This window comes from Stegastes partitus, unplaced genomic scaffold (genome assembly GCF_000690725.1).
Source record: "Stegastes partitus isolate 25-593 unplaced genomic scaffold, Stegastes_partitus-1.0.2 Scaffold130, whole genome shotgun sequence".
Classification (NCBI taxonomy): Eukaryota; Metazoa; Chordata; class Actinopteri; family Pomacentridae; genus Stegastes; species Stegastes partitus.
In genome coordinates, this window is record NW_007577861.1 from 200278 (window position 1) to 219967 (window position 19690).

The 19690-nt window shown below is 40.9% G+C and overlaps 1 protein-coding gene across 1 annotated transcript in view; it reads right to left on the bottom strand.

The window, feature by feature from the left end:
- The window catches only part of lrp2a (low density lipoprotein receptor-related protein 2a), a 49251-nt gene that overhangs the window by 29034 nt on the left and 527 nt on the right, over positions 1-19690 (bottom strand). The window contains exons 2-28 of the mRNA XM_008278726.1: positions 14883-14990; positions 13997-14119; positions 13571-13687; positions 13042-13152; positions 12798-12911; positions 12570-12686; positions 11833-11976; positions 11599-11718; positions 10812-10940; positions 10166-10335; positions 8664-8887; positions 7984-8190; positions 7435-7637; positions 7117-7257; positions 6667-6870; positions 5848-6040; positions 4903-5028; positions 4564-4694; positions 4220-4357; positions 3832-4113; positions 3496-3735; positions 2906-3025; positions 2296-2412; positions 1767-2147; positions 1419-1433; positions 896-1144; positions 87-298 (exon numbers count right to left, since the gene is read on the bottom strand). Coding sequence (XP_008276948.1) covers positions 87-298; positions 896-1144; positions 1419-1433; positions 1767-2147; positions 2296-2412; positions 2906-3025; positions 3496-3735; positions 3832-4113; positions 4220-4357; positions 4564-4694; positions 4903-5028; positions 5848-6040; positions 6667-6870; positions 7117-7257; positions 7435-7637; positions 7984-8190; positions 8664-8887; positions 10166-10335; positions 10812-10940; positions 11599-11718; positions 11833-11976; positions 12570-12686; positions 12798-12911; positions 13042-13152; positions 13571-13687; positions 13997-14119; positions 14883-14990 — 4436 coding nt within the window. The remainder of the gene's footprint in view (positions 1-86; positions 299-895; positions 1145-1418; positions 1434-1766; positions 2148-2295; positions 2413-2905; positions 3026-3495; positions 3736-3831; positions 4114-4219; positions 4358-4563; positions 4695-4902; positions 5029-5847; positions 6041-6666; positions 6871-7116; positions 7258-7434; positions 7638-7983; positions 8191-8663; positions 8888-10165; positions 10336-10811; positions 10941-11598; positions 11719-11832; positions 11977-12569; positions 12687-12797; positions 12912-13041; positions 13153-13570; positions 13688-13996; positions 14120-14882; positions 14991-19690) is intronic.

The window sequence follows — 19690 nt, forward strand, 5'->3', positions numbered from 1 at the left end:
CTACATTGATATCTAAAAATAAACACAGATTATATGTTTATATGTAGAAAATGTCTGCAGTAATAAAAGGGACAAACCAAACTCACCACAGTTCTATCACTGCCGTTCTTGTGAGAACTCCAGATTCTGTCCTGGCTTGTATCGGACCAGTACACCCGATCTGTGACGGAGTCAAAATCTAGGGCCACAATGTTGCGTCCATCTCGAACCAGTGACCGGACCACATTGGGCTGAGTGGTTATGTCATCTTGCACAATCTGATTTCGACTGGCCACAAGCAGGAACGCCTGACGAGAATCTGTCAACAGACATCAAAACTCTGATACCCATTTTTCATGTCAATTCTCATGCTAATGAGAGCACTTATCAGCTTTCGCATGTTGACCACAACCATACAACAAGACTGTGAAATATACCCCTACTCAAATGGCAATCCTTTGGGAATGCACTTTTGTCTAAATAAGGCCCTATTGTATTGCAAAGCCTTTCAGCGGGTTATCTGTGTGGAAGAGGAGCTCACGTCAGGCACGCTCCCCATAAACAGTCCTTTGTTTGTGATTATGTCCTAATTACACCAGTGATGGCCACTGAGTGACATATATGTTATTTCTCTTATCTTACGAAATCAGAGCAGCAAAGAAAGACAAGGGAGAAGAAAGACAGTGTGTCAGTCTGGCAGTCTGGGGGCCAAGCTCCCCCTTATCATGGCTCCTTATGAACATACAGCGCAGAGAAGAAAACTGAGAAAGGAGCTGTATAGGCAAATCAGTGGTGAAACCTAAATCACTGTAGGACTGATATTAAAATCATTTTACTACATTATGAAATTATGGGTTGTTATTTAAAACTACCAAGTGTTCCATGCACTGAAAGTTTAAGTCATATCCTTACTCACCTGAGGCCTTGCAGGTACGCTGGTCTGCTTCAAGAGTGTAACCCTCTTGGCAGTGGCAGCGGAAAGACCCTCTCTCATTAAAGCAGTGCTGACTACATAGTCCAGGGGGATTACACTCATCCATATCCTCACAGGTTTTGGAGTCATTGCTCAGTTGATAGCCCACAGGGCATGTGCACTGGGCTCCAAATGGCCCTTGGATACAACCATGGGTGCAGCCAGCATTGTTGTCAGAGCAGCTCTCTTGATCTGAGGTGAAAGCAGAAAAAGCACAATTTACTACTGAAAAATGGAAATAATGCGATTAATTATACCTGCTGCACACAATAACAATGAACAGCAAAGCACTAACTACGTTCACAATTGCTATTCGGAGCCAGAGCTATTTTTAATGCTTATTTGTGACACTTGATTGTCGAAAATCTATGACTATTAAAACAATTACTGGAGATAATCCATCTGTTGAACATTTAATCAAAACTACTTGCAGAATTTTTACCAATGATTGAGAGTTTGTTCCTACCTGGTAAAGGCTCATCTGAAAGTTGTGAAAAAGGCAAGAAGGGGAAATCACAGATAATTTTCAGGTTAATACAGGACAAATCACACACATGCTTGATTTTAACACAAGAATCCAAAGACAAACAGATGACATTCAACACACAATTTCTGTGAAATGAAGTTCCTTCTGTTTATAGAATACAATAACTAGAAAATACAGTCAAAATAAACAAAATCAGTTGAGAGATTGATCCTGCTTGTCATATGATGTGAAAACGTAATTGAAATTGAGGAGGCCAGACTCAGAAATAAAACAATCAAGTTCTGACAGACAAAGAATATGTTCTAGGGTGAAGAAACTCAGACTTACTGCAGAGGGGAGACTCGTCAGCACCGTTGGGGCAGTCGGGAGTGTTGTCACACACGGTGGTGAGGTTGATGCAAACACTGTGGCCAGGGCACTGCCACTGCCAACTTGGACATCGAAAAGGTGGAGTGGGACAGTCTCTTTCATCACTCATATCCCTGCAGTCATTGTCCCCATCACAAATCCAACTGCGTAACACACAATTTCCATTATCACAGCGGAAGAGTGAGGAAGGGCAGGTGCGAGGCGGGCAGGCATGGTGTTCATCGCTGCCATCCTCACAGTCTGGATGACCATCGCATTCCCACGTCGACGGGACACAGCTCCCATCTGACTGGCACTGAAACTCACTCTCATGGTGGCACATTCCTGGAGGCCTGGTAGCTGAGATACATTAAAAAACACCACAAACAAGATATTAGCATCATTACTGAAAATTCTAATATATTAACAACCTTGTACATAATTATGAAAGGTTAAGTAATGCTTCAGTAGTACCACACATGATCACAGGAAGTATTTATATACTTACGACAGTTTTGCTCGTCTGAGCGATCGCTGCAATCAAAGACTCCATCACATCGGTAGTAGGAATTGATACACTGGTGACCACTGGAGCACTTGAACTCATTCACAGTGCAGTTGTAGACTGAAAAATCCAGTTGAGTATGTTAATACTGATATGCAATATTTCTGCAGTTGTGTACGTTCACTGAGCTAAGTTGTTGTGCAACATAGATAATGAGATCAATAAACTAAGAGGCTTAGCAAATGCTTGTTGAATTTTTACAAAGAATTCAATTGACCTCTACAACTTTTTTCAGGATTTTTTGCTGGTAAAAATGGAGCACTGCTGAACGCATGAATGATTGTACAAATGGATGAATTATTTGTTGAGAAATGGGTAATAAAGAGCCTGTTCACAGTATCTCAGAATGAGAAGCTGGGCTGCAGCAAGTTATCAATTACAATTAACTAGTTTAATTATTTTTATAAATACAAGTGAAATGACATTAGATCGATTTTATGAAAAGACACACTTGTGCTACAAAGCAAGAATTAATGCACTGTAAGACAAGCACCACATGGGATCAATTATTATATGTATGTTTAGTGAAACTATAATCTAGAAAGCTACTCACTGCATCCTTGCTCGTCCGCCCCATCCACACAGTCCCTATCTCCGTCACAAACATAGTTAGGGTCAATACAGCGGTGGTCTGGACACTGAAACTGTCCCGGATGGCATGTACTTCCCAAATCTGTCATCACAGAATACGAAAATAAGAAGAAGCCTTTCCTGGTTAGTGCATACAATACTGCATAAGAGTTAGTTTAAAACCATTTTCATTTCTTAGAGGAACAACAGCCATACTATCAAAAATACAGATTAATGGCAACTGCAGAGCACCACACTGTGACCACAGCAGATTTAGTCTTGTTAAAAGACATAAATAGTTGAATAACCCCTTTCCTAGAAAACTTGGCATTGGTGGGGAGTTTAAACATGCATATGTTGTGGTCATGAATAAACTTAGAGGCATCCACAGAAGAATACTTTTAAAAGTGAGCTATCTCTAGTAACCTACTCACAAGCATTTTCTTTCTGAAATAAACTTCTGGCATTGTGATGAATGTAGGCTACCTTTTTCTCCCTGTTTTGTGTTTAGACTTAACAAAACAATCTCTACACAATTATTTTAAGGTGTCTAGGTGCTATAAGGATACTTACGACAGTCAGCTTCATCTGAACTGTCCCCACAGTCATTATCAGTATCGCAGCGCCAGGTATGTGGGATGCAGCGGTGGTTGGCACAGGTAAACTGATTGGCAGGGCATGTTCCAGGTACATGTGTTGGGCAGTTGTTCTCATCGCTGTTATCAAAACAGTCATTGTGCCCATCACAGCGCCATCCTGCAGGCACGCAGCGCTGATTGGCACAGGTGAATGCAGAAGGGGAACAAGTGTTGTCTAAAAAAAGAAAGACGATGATCTTGATTACATATTAACATGAACTGAGGAGGAAAAAAAGGGTACAATCAAGTGGGTTTACAAAAAAAACATTACTGTTAATTCCACAGTTGACTTCGTCACTGTTGTCATGGCAGTCGTCAACACCATCGCATCTGTAGCTGTTTGGGACACATTTGCCGTTGCCACAGGAGAAGGAGTTGGCTCCACACTGCAGTGTGGGGGGCTCATTGGAAGGGTCCTCCACACACGTCTGCTGGTTGGGCGACAGCTTCATGCCATACGGGCAGCCGCACACCCTCTGTGAGTCTGGGGCTGGGAAGCAGAAGTGGCTGCAGTCTCCATTAGGATTTGTCTGCCTGTTGCAGAGGTTGGAACCTGAGAAGGGGAGTCGAGGGTAATTACCAGGAATATGACTGACAAGTGTGAGCTGCAGCTATGCATGAACAGTGAAGTGAGAGGACCAGTGAATAAAGCTACTGACCGATCTGAGAGTTGGAGTTGAAAGATTTGACATGCATGATGTGGCTGATTCCTCTTCTGATAATGACCATCTCCCCTCCATCAGTCTTGCGCACACGTACAATGCCACCCAGGCGCCAGTCAGTGAAATATGCATAGCCTTCATGTAAGAGAAGCAACAGAGCACAACCTTAGTTACCGTATCTTTCATCGCCTCCTGCTAGCAGTAACTGCACTTTTGACATGATCATCATTAAAGCAAGTCCAACCAACCAGTTCCAGTGAAATGAACTCCCCCTTTTTTAGCTCAAATATATGATCCTGTACTGGAAGTAAAGGCAACTTATTGCTGATGCCAGGCTGTACCTTCAAAGATGGTGAGGCCAAATGGATGGGAGATCTGGGATATGCGGTCCAAAGAAAGCCTGTTCTGTCCATCAAAATTGCTGTGCTCAATTTTGTCAAAGAAAGCATCCACCCAATAGAGACGCATTGAGCTGTGTGAACATCAAAGCAGAGAAACATGAGGGTAAAATACACACAGTCAGTGAAATACCATCAGAGGAGGGATGAAACAAAGATTGTTATAATCGCAATCATTTATTCATTAAAGAAAAATGTCTATCTTCAGCAAAATTAAGAAGGAGTAATGGCTTATTATGGGACTGTTATGCTGGGCACGTGGATGTAGGACATTTGGCTCACCTCCAGTCAATAGCGAGGCCATTTGGCCAGCCAAGAGTTGTGTTTACAATAGAGAGGGCATGTGACCCGTCACCCCAGGCCCTCATAATCTTTGCTGGCCGGTACCAGTCAGTCCAAAAAATATACCTGATGAAGCAAAATGAACAACAACACTCAATGTCTTATTTCAATCAAAAATGTTCCTACTCCAATACTATTACATATTTCCCTGTATGATGTATTTATTTAGATTTTATTCAGGATACTTCCACAATATAGAGCTTTTCTGTTTAAGCCAACTTCTTAGTGTTCACTACAATACTGCCCTTCACACTGAGCTAATCTCAGCTGTTGGAAACAGAGGCCTTATGACTTTGAGGCTATTGGAAATAACAGCTTGTTCTAAATAAGAATTCCTTTTATCAGGTGGGGGCTTAATTTGTGGACAGTTTATGAATGGGTGAGCACCTCTTAAGGTGTGTAACCAGACATGAATTGCTGGTTTTGCAGAGACTTCTCAATCCTTAAAAAGAAAAAGTCCCATGGTTTTACTATCAAAAGATTAACATACAGTATTTAAAATAATAAATACATAGCATATGCTTTAAAGTCATTTAAATTCACAAAAATATATTATATATATATTATCAAAGCATAATAAATATTCAGTAAGTATGGGCTATAGACTGGTTTAAAGCTCTTGTGTTCACATATGCCAGAGCAGTCATATGGCGCTGTGAGTAGGAATAGTGTCCTGTATGATCACATCACCAGAAACTTGGAGGTAAAGTCTGAACCCCACGAAAAACATGCAAAACTCAGAAATGCAGTTTAAGGTTTTTTCAGTTGACCCTCCATTACATACTGTACATGTGCTCCTTGTTAGGTGGTTAAGCTAAATGCTAATATTTGCTTCATGGATATTGATTAATGGACTCACAATAATTCTCTGGTGTATATATTTACCCAATTAAAGGATGCACCACGATGGCCCTCGGGTTGTTGAGGTTACGTATGATGGCCCTCCTGGACTTATCAGCTAACCTCATGACAGATATACTTCTGTATCGCGGGTCAGTCCAGTAGAGGTTTTTTGAAATCCAGTCGTAAGCCAGGTCCTCCACTCCCTCCACTCTATTGGCTGCCAGCACCTCCCTGCCTGTGCAGATCAAAGCAGTCAGAACACCATTTAACACAGAGATGAAAGAGGAACACATTTAAATAAATAGGCTGTCAGCTTGCATTTTCCTCTTGTGGAGTGAACAGAAAAAACTAGAGCACCTCCAAAAACAACATCACTGATCAGAGCAGTGGTGTTTCTTTTTTTGTGTGGTGTGACTGCTTGTGGATAATCACATAGTAACTACTTCCACAGCTCAGGTGATGGTCTAGAAACTAAATCTTAGAAATGCTTGGCAAAACACTCTTGATTACTCCTTTTAATTTTCAGGTCCTTAGTCTGACATGCAAGTTGATTGTATGATTTATTATGCACTATCCATACTCCTGTCCACTCCCTCCCCCATAGTACCAGGCAGCCCTATCAGGCACTCCCTTAACTCCCTGTATAAGCCTGGCTGAATCACATGGTAGAGCTCTCTGCTAGGAAAGAAATTATCCAAGGATGCAAACAAAGAGGAAACAGAGGAACCATATTAGCTGCTGATAGCCTGTCAGACTCCACACCGTGTCTTTCTTTGTATTACTATGTTATTGTCCTGCTATGAATATGTACAGTAGGTAGGATAGTTACAACTCTTCACCTCGAGCAGACAAGATGCTCACCTGTCCCATCCACTTTCTGTTTATAAATAATATCTTTGATTGTGTCCGAGAAGAAGATAGCGTCATCCTCAGCACTGAAGTCCACTCCAACAAAGTACGAGGGTGAACCGGTGACAGGCAGGATGATGTCCTCCTGAGAAGAGAGGTTAAAGGGGATCCCTCTCACCGCTAGCTGGCTGGAGAACAGCAGAAACTGCCTCACAGCTGTAAGTAAGAAATCAGAATGGTAGATGAAACAAAACAGCAACTTATTTAAAAGACATTGACTCTTGCAAATACATTTTGTCACAAACAAAGGGTTGAACAAGATGAAATGTTTATTATTGTACACGTGCATCAGGTGGACAATTTCATCTTCAGCATGTTAAGTAAGATTTTACACGTTAAAACAGGAAACATTCTAAGATCAATAAAAAATAACAGCACTTAAACAAGGAAACATTGTCTTACCCAAACATCGCTTGCCATCAGCATGTAGGTCATAGCCCATGCGACATTTGCAGCGGTAACCAAGTCCTCCATTGTCACTCCTGTGACTCAGAACACAGATCTGCTCACATCCACCTCTGTCTACACTGCACGGGTTTGGTACTGGAGACAAAAGAAAGCAATCCCAGTAAGTGGAAATCATATATGAGATGAACTCTGATCTTTAGAAACACTAAATGGCAGAAAAACTGGGTAAATTTACGTAATACTGTAGTTCTAAGTATGAGATGGATCAGGATCACTTCAAAGACAAAACATCCGTCTTATTGATGGGCTTACCTTGTGGCTGTTTCAGCTGGTGTATCACTGCTACTCCATGTGGAGTCTGAGATGTACTGTAAACCACTTGAGGACTGCTGTCAGTGAACTTGTTGGCTTTCATCACAGCCATCTTGGTCCAGTCCGTGAAATAGACATTGTGCTCAAACAGACTGATGCCAAATGGGTGTGGGATCACAGTGCCTCCATGGACCACTGTTTTTCTATGAGAAAAATGTTGATGACATTAATTTAGTAGAATATAAATGCATCTTACTACTTGTACATCCTACAGAATTCTTGGCAGTTGGTCTATCATTCCATCCATCAGCAATATTTTGATTTATAGAGGGTCAAGGGGGAACCAACCCCAGGTGACATTCGGCAAGAGGTGTGGTACACCCTGGACATGTTGCCAGTTGATTGCATGCCTCACAAAGGAGACAGACAGCCTCATACGCATGTCTTTGGAGTATGGGAGGAAGCCAGAACACCCAGAGAAAACCTACACAGGCACATGGAGCACATGCAAAGTGCGAACGGTGTATACATATATAAACAAATATTTACCTATGCAGACCATCATATGTTGCAGTTTCGATGTAGTCATAACGACTGTCAACCCAGTAGATGCGCTTGGCCTCTATGTCCAGTGTGATACCAGCGGGCCAGCCCAGTTTGGTCCCAATGATCCCATATCGGTTAGTACCATCCATGAAGGCTCGCTCCAGGCCTGGTTGTCCATTCAGTGCCTCCCAATCTGAGAAGAACATATACCTGTGAAAGGAGGGTATAATATTAATCTGCCAGCTTTCATTGAGGTGGGATCATTACATGAGGATCGCTATATGCAGGTGGGCACACAGAAATAACAGTGCATGTATACCCTAAACCTAACCCTAAGAAAAAAAAAATCATTACCGGCTTCCAATTTTTAATTAAGTCTAGCATCTACAGCATGACATTATGTCTCCAAGTGGGTGGCTGTGCATCCCACCAAAGAGCTGTACATTAATTTAAGATAAGCAATTTCTCTGTAGCCACCTGGCTCTCCTCCCCCCTTGAACTATACTATTGGATTACAATGAGGGTCATCACTTACATTGCTCCACACTAATCCACCCAGGGCAATCTGCTAATCTCACACACCCCCCCCATTATTCCATGCCAATGGAGCACGACAGATACTGAATGTGGGGATTGGGAATGGGTGCACAGATGAATGGATGGAAACTAGGAGATGTGCTTACCCGACAGTGGGGTCCACCGCCAGTCCTCTAGGGTTTCCGAGGTTTTCGGTGATGAGTGTGACCCGGTTACTTCCATCAAAGTCCACCATGTCAATCCTGTTGACGCTGGCCTCCACTACATACAGTTTATTGTTCACCCAGTCCACCGCCAAATTCTCAGGGTAGTCAACTGATACATTTAAAACCACCTGCATGTTGGAACCATTCATATCCACAGAAAACACCTGTACACAAAAGATGCCATTGTTGTCAGGAAATTAGCCCTTAGGTGGCCACTCTTTACATAAATAAAGGGAAACTGTGAAAGGTTATTTTCACATTTTTTTCAAACATATCTAAATTTAATACTAACATGTCTATATGTTCATTGAATGGTTGCCAAGAAACCAAGAGAATTCCACACTTGAAAGACTGCAACTTTGGAATACAGCCATTTGATTTTATGGACCCTGACTGCTGACTCTTAGAATTAGCTTTGGTTGAACTTTGGAGTCACTTTTACACTAACCATGAACCCAGGATTTTGCTAAAAGGGGAAAGATCTGTGGCTAATATAAAGAGCAGAGTATTGTGTATTGCTTGAAGATAGACAGATTTTTAAAAATGTCAAAAAAGAAACACATTATAGCAAGTAGGGAAAGGCCGATAAAGACATTTCAATTACTTTATTTTTTCTGCCTTGTTGCATTGCTGTAAAGCCTGCAAGGCGCTTTTATGAACCTGCCACTCTACTGATACAATGATGGCACCAGCTTCTCAGACTGGAAGCCTTGGCACTTTGCAGCTGGTTCGGGGGGCACTACTCTTAGCAGCTCTGGTTCTTTTGAAACAAGATCCAGACGTCTAAAAAGCAGGATTTTCAACTGACCTGTTTAAAGAGAAACTGAAGATGTGGAAATAGCCTGGTAGTTTAACCTTTCCGGTTGCATTCACATGCCCTGTTTGTGCTCCCCCTACTTTTAATCTGACATGCTGCCATGGAGGTGGCTAATATGCACAGATGCCCAGTCAGAGATATGTCCTCGCCTTTCAGCCAAGTGGCTGCAGTTTAAACCAGTGAGAAGCCCAGACATAAGCTGGACAAAGACTTTTTAGCTGGCAAAAGAATGCATATAAATGGACAGTGCCACTGAAAACAAATACAGCATGATTAGTTTGAACAAGATAGAGTTACAAAAATTGCACCCTGGTATGTGAACATCATACCAGCCTATCAGACAGGTTTCAAGATTAGGCCATTTGGATTCTGTTACATATCTGCTTCCCCTTCATTATGACCCAGCCGCTAAGGGGCCAGTCGCTATCCCATTATTATAGTATCAACATTGCTGATATTTTAAAGGATAGCTGAAAGAATTTGGTCTTGGCCAGCTCCAGTCTAACTCAAGCATTTAGAAACTGATCTACTCCCCATAAAATGTTATCCTGACATTTTGGCGGCGCAATGCCCTATGACTAACAGTAAAAGAACAGATAAAACACTGAATATGCAAATGATGTACCTTGTTTTGGATGGTATCAGTCCAGAAGATCATATTGAGGTTATAGTGAAAGTCCACTCCCACTGCAACCCCCCTGTTCTGTGAATTAACCAAAGTGCGCAGACTGTTGCCATGGATGTCGCCTATAAGTAGGTCTCTGCCATTAGAGAATATCAAGGAGGGGACCCCAGCTACAAAGGAAACAAAATACAAAAAGTTACAAAACACAGAATAAAGGAATCATTATATTTAAAGATTTCAGGTTACAACAGAAGCCTGGTTGAAGGTAAGCAGAATTCTAAACTAAAAGAGCAGTGGAAATTTACAGAAAGTAACACATAATTCAAATCCCTGACTCAGACTAATGAAGGTAGAGTCCTTTCAACTCACTATCATGACACACTTTTCTCGCTAAAGCTAAAGGCAGAGAGGTCAGCCTCTCAGTCAACACTCTTTCTATGTTCCACAAAGGCAAGAGACTAACTAAAACAACATTTAGTACGCAACAATGCACCAGAAAAGAGCGCAGTCACTCCATACAGAGGTTGCCAAAAAGGAGAGGGGTCTATGCTAATGGCCCTCATTTAGATGAATCATTCACACGTTCACAACCTAAGCATACTGTATGTAAGACAAGCTGGTTTGAAAGAGAAGGTGCGACACTCACTTGAGGTGTCAGCTCTACAGTATCTGTGCTGTTCCAGAACATAGCCCTCTCGACAGCTGCAGCGATGGGAGCCTATCCGGTCCTCGCACAGCTGGTCGCACACGCCCCACATGGAACAGTCATCAAAATCTTCAGCATGATGAAATTAAAATCACAACAGATCAGGATTAAACACTTAAAATCTGTTTCCTTTGAGTACACAAACAGACAGACACGCAAACAGCAGCTTCAAATTGCATTTTATATTGCACTACTGTTACAATATTTCTTTTTTTTTTTTTTAATTATTTTATCCTATTTTTATTTTATTCTATTTTTTTGTCTTGTTTTATTTTATTTTAATTTTATCTTATCTTTTTGCACTGCATTCTTTGCACTACCACTTTTAGCTCCGAATCTGGGAAACGCTGTCTCATTTCACTGTGTACTGTACAGCTGTATGTGGCTGACATGACAATAAAGCCCTTTGAAGCATTGAAGCACTGAAGCATTGCTGTGACCCTGATCTGTCGATTATGCTCAGGATGCAGCTTGTGTAAATGCACCAAGATGAGGTCGTATTTGGGTAAAGCTGTTTCTTTGTACTACCAGTATCCTGTGATTAGGTGCCTCAGTTGTCAACAGAAGGATTTTTTTTTTCTTAGTAGGAAAATAAGATGAAAAGATGGCCCGTTACAGTAGCTTCTGCTAAATTTATCATCTGAGCAAAAGTATAAAACATTTGTTACAAAAGTCCCAATTTATCATTACCATTGCCTATGCAGTAAAGTTAATTAAGAGTATATACCTATACATGAGCGACTATTGTTGCTGCTGACAATGTATCCAGAAGGACAGGAACAAGTTCCTCCATCAGGGGAAGCATGGCAGTGATGCTCACAACTCAGAGAGGCACATCTCCAAATACCTGAGCAAAACAGAGACCAGACTGGTGACGAACATTCTTCAGTCGCAAAGTTACTATGAGATTAGATGTCCAAATGTGCACTTGAGATAGCACAACACTAAGGTTGTTACTAACTGCAATTGCGCCCAGCAGTGGTGTTAGTTTCATCCTCCCCCTCTGGACAATGAGGTGTTCCATCACACAGCTTATCCATGGGGATACACAGGCCAGAAGATGGACATGGCCATTCTCCTGGGTAACACTCCCGTGGAACGTTATCTACAGACAAAACAAATGTATTATATTTTTAGGCTTACAAATAAGACAAGAGAAAACAACAACCACAAAACGGGCCAGCAGATTTTTAAATGTCTTAGAGTGATGGGAGTAAAACAATATTTAGTGTGTGAGGTGTATATTAAAAACAGACAGCATTATCTCTACAGAAATGTGGCTCTCATCTTAAGAAAACTCTCACTAGGACATTGTCAGGGAAATGACTGTCACTTTAAATTGATGCAGGAGAGTGGAGCTTTGAGGGGGTCACATGGGGGCTCAGAGGGCTTCTGCAGCCCATCCTCTAAAAACACACACTCTTCACAGCCATGTGGAGGATTTCTAAAGCCCTTTGGGGGGCTGCGCAATCTTGTGCCACAAAGAGGCATTTGAATAACACACTTAAAGGAGCACAGGCATAGCATCACTCTAGACCAAGCCAACCATGGAGACTAAAGATGAATCAGGTTTAAACAGCCCCAGCTCTTACCCATTTCAGTGCTACTAAACCAGTTAAATGTCCAAGGCTTCTGGTCCTACTGATAAAAAAAGCAACTAAAAATATAACAACTGAATTCCAACTGCTGTATACATACCACAGCCTTTTTCATCTGCATTGTCCTCACAATCATCCTCTCCGTCACAAAGCCAGACTTGGTGGATACAGCGGCCACTGGGGCAGGTAAAGTAGTTCCCTCTACATGTAGGATATGCTGTAGATGAAAGGGATAATAACATATTGTTTTTTTTTCCTGGTAAAGGCAATAGTAACTAGACAATAGGGTTAGATTAAAGAAAAAAGAAAATAGACATCTGCTACATACTGCAGTTTAGCTCATCGCTTCGGTCTCCACAGTCATCGTCATGATCACAGACATAACGTTGAGGAACGCATATTCCATTATGACATGGAAACAGGCCTGTATTGCAGTGCTGTGCTAAAGAAAACAGAAAAGAACGAAACAAAAAAAATTAATATTTGGTGATTATGTCATGCTTTTGTATTTTTTGGAAGGTTCAGCAGCATTCACTTGAATAATTTACTCCAAAAATTGACTGGCTTCTTACTGCAATTTGCCTCATCAGAGCCATCACGACAGTCAAGTATGTGGTCACATCGCTGGGTCCGGTTGTAGCAGGCCCCATTAGCACACCTTAGCTGTGTACATTCGGGGTAATCTGGAAGATTAAACCATCATCAGGTCCGTGTTATGCATTCAAATTGGCCTGACAACTATGCTCTTTTCAGCTTTTAACACGTGAAAAGCTCAATGAATGGGAAGGAAAAGAGACCAAAATTTAGCGGCACCACCATAACAGAAGCAGTTGCCACAGCATTCTTTATGCAATTGTGAGATTACCACAGTGTGCAGTGCTGTGAGTCTACCATGTCGGCACAATAATGGCATAGCAGCTGAACTTCAGCTTGACTAATCCACCAAAGAATCTGCAATCAACCTCTGACAACAAGAAGCATATTGTGGCCCTTTCTGTCAGTCAGCGAGCCTCTTAATCTTAACAAATTGATTAAAATGCCACAGGAGCCTGAGATAAAAAAAAAAAAAAAAAAAGGGAAACCACCCTGGAGAAAACTTACGGCAGTTTCTCTCATCAGAACCATCTGAGCAGTCTGCCAGACGATCACATCGGTATTCTCCTGGGATGCACGCCCCGTTGCTGCAGCTGAACTGCCCACTGGTGCATGTCCTTCCAGCTGAGAACACATTTTGCAACACAGAAAGATTTTATTGAAAAGCTCTTATATGCAGTTCAGATTTCATCTTCTTGTTGATATAGGTACTCAACAGTCATCAAATTCCTTCACTTCCTCAGTCACACAGAACATCTGGCTGGTCCATCTAAAAAATCCCATCGATCAAACTCACATACCTTCATTTAAAATGCAAAGTTCAAATAATGCCAAATATTTTATACTAGATAGTCCAACGACTTCATGTACCGTATTTCATAAAACACTTACAAGGTGCCCTGAAGAGTTATCAGTAACATAGAATATACTTACGGCAGTGTTGTCTCTCATCTGAGCCATCCTCACAGTCTTCCTCATCATCACAAACCCATATATCTGGGATACACTCGCCGTCACTCAGACACTGGAAATGACTTTCGTCACATGTTACCTGAGCTGTCAGGATACACACAAAGAGTTTCATTATTTACACTATGTGAAATCTACTGGTCAAAATGTATTAAATATGTTTACTAAAGTATTTGACATGAGAGTTTTGATTCTATGCGACTGTATAAATTGAGGATGGAACGATTATCGGTATCATAGTTTTTGATTGATTACTAATAAAATAATTTAAAAATGTGCTGCTTTGAAACTGATGCAGCAGCCTCGTCATCACACTGTGACCTCAAACAACGTCCCGACCACACTACTATCCTATTGGTTACTTGTCACGAGAAACAGCCTTTTGGCACCGAAGGATTAGAGTTGAAATGTTCTCTTTTAATTAAGCATATGTAAAACAAAAATAAACCAAGGCTCTTTTTAAAGTACTGTGTTATTCTGAATTTTGACACCATGATTTTTATCTTAACTGGAAACATTGGTTGGGTTCCAAATATTGTGTCCCTACTTTTCATTCCTTGTTCTTCAGACATGTAGCAGAGCTAAAGTTACTTTGCTGTTTCTAAAACACATATAAATGGCTAAAGTATAATAGATGTACTGTTATGGGTTCCACTAAACAGAAGCATTTTTCCCTTTGAAAATTTAAATATATTTTGTTGATTTATATTTTGTATAGAAATTCCAATACTACACTTATATTTCTTCCACCACTGCTGCAGTTTGGAATAAGACTGACATCCAACAAGAATTATTTGAAGAATTCCAGCATTCACATTTGCATACAGTGCAGATAAAGTGGGTAACTCACGGCAGTCACGTTCATCAGAGTCATCCACACAGTCTGATGTCCCATCACAGTGCCAGTCACCTGGGATACATCGACCCGTCCCACAGCGGAACTGCCCCAATTCACATCCTACACACAATTACAATTTGACACAATTCAGAGCTTGAATTTATGCTTCTTTTTAGATGCTATTAGAACTTTCATCCACTGTATACATGTGTTTGACATTTTAATGTCATTAATATTAGGATTATTTAAACCTGTCGAGAGGTTTTGTCATCCTGTCTAAAGACTGAAAATGTAGGATTTCTTAAATACTCTACTGATTTAATGAAAAACATGGTGTAAAGAGGCAGGGCAGTCTTCCCCTGATGTAGCTTGTTGCTCACAGCATTGACAAGCCTTGGAGACAAGCGTGCCAGCCATCCCCCTCGACAGTTACACAACCTTCACCGCACTCTTCCCGAGCCTCCTTTTGATGTTTTCGCTGAGTGGCATCTGTAGAGATAAGGTACCACCACTCTACCTTCCCTGACATTTTCCAGGAGAGATTGATTCAGGCAGCATAGTTCAGAGGCAGAGCACTCCATCAGATCCGTTCAAATAGGAATGTGCAATTCTGATGGGCTCTTTGACAGCCTGATGTATGGTGCATGCTGCTCCTGTCCGGTGTGAAATGTAATTGGAATAAATAGTGGTACTGGGTGGTACCGCAACCATTTCAACCCAAATTCTTCATGAGGAGAATGGTGAGGTGGTGATTGGTGGTGCATGCTTAGGGTTGGTGGTCTGTCTCTGTCCTGTCTTATCCAGAAAACATTCTTTGTCCTCAATCAAATAGCTTCCTACACTTCAAGATATTGTGATTACTTACTTAAAATCATATAATGTAGTAACCTATGCCTATGGCTGATTATTTCCATATAATAACTTGGTTATTTAAAATTACAAAAACAATTGGGATTTTTTGTTCACGCCTACCTGAGCAAAAAAGTGCCTATAAGGTAAAATCAGCCAACAGTCTATTGGCTTGATAAAAGCTGTGTGAATGTAACATGTTTTTTTAAAGAAGCATCTCTTCCACAGTAGTTGTGTGGTCACTGCCTGTGCTGCTACACTAAAAGCCTTTTATGTCCTGTGTTCAGGAGTTCTTGTCTCCTACTAATTAACCTCCAAACTACCAAACTGCTTTACTACCAACTCAGCACAGCAGGCAGCATATTTAACTCTGTCGATAGATATCCAGGAAGCAAACCTTTTTTTTTTCCTGCTCAGTTTACTAATGATAAAATTGCTCACAATCTGCTCAAAGGAAGCCGTTGTTGCAAGGCAGTGATCCTAGAGGTTTCAGCCTCATCTATAGCATGGCAGCAGGGAGTGTTGCATACAGTATCCAAATGGCTAAGAGATTCCCTTTACTAAATAAAAATACAATATTTGCCTTTACAAGAGGCATCTGTGCAGGACAGGACATTAAAAACTAGACAAACTGCCTTATCTAGACCTCCGATTCTGTTAAAGAATCGTATAGCTTCTATATATGCAGACCTGGGTTGAGTACTTAAAACCATGTATGCCAAGGAGAAACCAATCTGCTCGAGGCTGTCAAATGCAGCCAGTGTTTCCTGACAGCATTACTTCTGGGAAAGGTGACAGATACAGTACACTGAAGCTGAACCTTTCAACAGCACTATCTTGTGTAACGGTTCTTCTTACATTCTCAAAAAAAAAGCTTCTTTGTAACTTTTCCTTAATCCTCAAATTTCTGCCTTCAACCTGACAAAGTCACAATTTGACTATGTCAATCAATATTATAAAGAGCACAAATCTGTAATTAGGAATGATTAGTCTGATAATCAGCGTCTCCATGAGTGTTTTAGTTTTTATCTGATTTGTTTTCCTTTCCCTTCTTCCTGCTCTTGTCTTTTCTAATTAGCAATTTAAACCCACAGCAGGAGACAGCACTGCACTATCCGTGGATGAAGATGAGGATGTCCTACTATTACCCAACAAAGAAGAGTAGTAGAGGAATTTTCATTAGAATGAAGCCCCCCAAACGCCTTAAACCCCACTGTGAAATTACAATAGCACAAAAGAGTTGCCGGCAGGGATGCAAACTCATAACTGGAAGTGTCACCCTAAAAAGTCACTTTAGAGATGGACAGCAGAAAGTAAAGTTACAGTAAGGCTTCCATCCTGTGACAAGGTAATACCAGAGTAAAACACAGGTCCACCTCCTCACAACCACCCAATAAGAAAACACCTGTCTGCTGCTGTTGAAACATCTCTTTCTTGTCATGCGGGGGCGCCTAAAAGATGTCTTCAAGCTTTCATCAATACCGTCTTGTTTTGGCGCAGCCCTCTGCACTCAATGAATGTGTGTGGAGAAAAGTTGAGAAAGCGGCTGCTGGCAGCATGAAAACGCTGGACCCGTCCCTGCTGTCAGAGCGAAGTGCTGCTGCCTATTTCATATGGAAATCAATGCAGCAGAATGCAGTCAATTGCCAAACGAGTGACTTTGGCTCTTACTGCTACACTCAAAAACAGCTAAAAACCGAGGGACTTTGGCAGTGGCATGGGAGCAAAAGGAAGGCATAAATAGAGTGAGGAATAAAGCCTTGGTCTGGTTAGAACTGAGAAATAGTCACTCAACATTTTGGTGCATGCCCTAACAAAATAATGAGTGAAAAGAATCATAAATTAAGTTGTCACAACACAGTTACTGGACAACTTATTTTTCTTCTTTACAGTGAGTCACAGTTTACCAGCAGCTGGCTGAAGGCTAAACTACATCCTTGGTGTCGTGAACGTAGACAGGGGGAGCTACAGAAGGATTTGCTCTCGATTTGTGTCAACTGTGTTCCAGTTTCTACTGCAGTGTTACTGTTGCACAAGGACTTAGGCTCCTACACCGGAAAGCAGCTGGCATGTGTGAGGTTTAACGCGCACGTGTTGGCCAAGTTTGTGCGCCTTGAAAAGTTTGAATACAAAAGAAAACATTTTTACTGATGTCGTCACGGACTCACACTCAAAATAGGTTTGGTCAACTAAAAGCAGATTAGCCCTGCAATTTCACAAAACTCTAGCAGACTACAAGTACATTAACAAACTTGTCAGTTTTCATGATCTTTTTTATCTTCCACGTGGATGGATAGCTCATGGACAGAAGATCCCTTGTATTGCATTAAATACAAAACGTCATTAAAGTTCTTACTTTACACCTAAAGGATCATTAACTCACCCATTCAGTGGCAAATGATTAATAGAGAAAACAACTTAATCCACTGACAAAACATGTCTACAACAGCAGAAATAACAGAGGATAGTTAATAAACCAGCACCATGAAATCTCCTTAGACTGTCACATTAGCTATTAATACCAGTGTCAGCAGGAGTATTAAGATCAAGGTATGGGTAACAGGTTCCACGAGATCATGGAAGATACCATTATCAAACTAGAGGATAATGTGGGTTTTAAAAAAAAGTATTCTGTCCCCCTCGAAGTAAAACAACATCACTATTGAGCTGCTATCAAACTTGTATTTTTAAGAGACACATCTGAAAATGTGACTCACACATCAACAGATAGTCTTCAAGAAGCACTTGATCCTTGTGCTACTTGATACCATGAAATGGTGTTTCAAAATTCAGGTTAAAGATAAATGAGTTTTATATTAATGTACATCACTGTCTGTTAATCACAACAAATCCAAGCTAATGATTAATGTGAACATGCTGACAAAGCCTGCTGACATTCTGCAGTTTCAGTTAACTCATCATTTTTCTACACTTCAGCTGTCATCAGCAAAATTTCATGAACAAGTTGCGTAGCTGCTGAGATTCCAAGGAAATGCCAACCGAATTTTTTAAATGCTAGAGTCTCATTGTCAACAAAGTTATATTGTCTTTTTGGCATGCACCGTTCACATTTTCTGTTTTTATACGTCTCGCAGCCACTAAGGAAATAGGTCCAGGATATTTCATAATAAATAAATAACAAAGCTGTAGCTGTGACCTTAGCTACTCCTGGTACAATTTTTTTTTCTTAACTCCAAACCGCTCCTTAGGTAGAAATGATTCCATTCTGCAGCAGCTGCAGTGTAATTAGTTGCTTGATTCACACTAAGGAGCTTACATACTAAGGGTTGAGCAAAAAGAAAGCAGATTACAATTTGAGAAGTAGGATCTACTGAGCTACAAACACAACAGACAAGCATGAGACTGTCACGTATAAAAGGCAGTATCTGAGCATTTTGTCCGTCAGATTAGCAAATAAAGTTCTCTCTCGAGCTGAATCATGTTTGAATCCGTAGTTTGCGGCGTCAAATCTGCTCCACTGAATGAGATTTGTACCAGTAGCTCTCAGTCCTCACAGATTGTCTGTAAGTCACATGCTCTTTTCTGTTACCTAGCAACAGTAAAGCTCAGGCAAAAGTTCCTCAAGAGAACTTCCAATCTGTCTGAGGAAGGCTTTGTGCTCAACCTTTTAAGTAATACTATGTGGTAAAACATTTAGCTCCACGGCCACAATTACTTCACCTTTATAGGAAGATATTGTGTATCCCCTATTAAAATAGTAGCTTTCATGAGATAAGATAAGAGAATTCCCATGTGTTCAGCTGGTTTATCCTCTTTTTTGCCATGAAACACTGCTCATTGGATAGATACTTTATATGGATATAACTCATCAACAATTCAGCTTCACTTGCTCGGTTTTGTTTTGATGAGCAACAAGTGCACTGGCAACACAACAACTATGCAGCTCCTCAAGGAGTCATGCAGCAAACAGCTTGTGTGGACAGGAAAAAAAAAAGCAAGGTTACAAAACT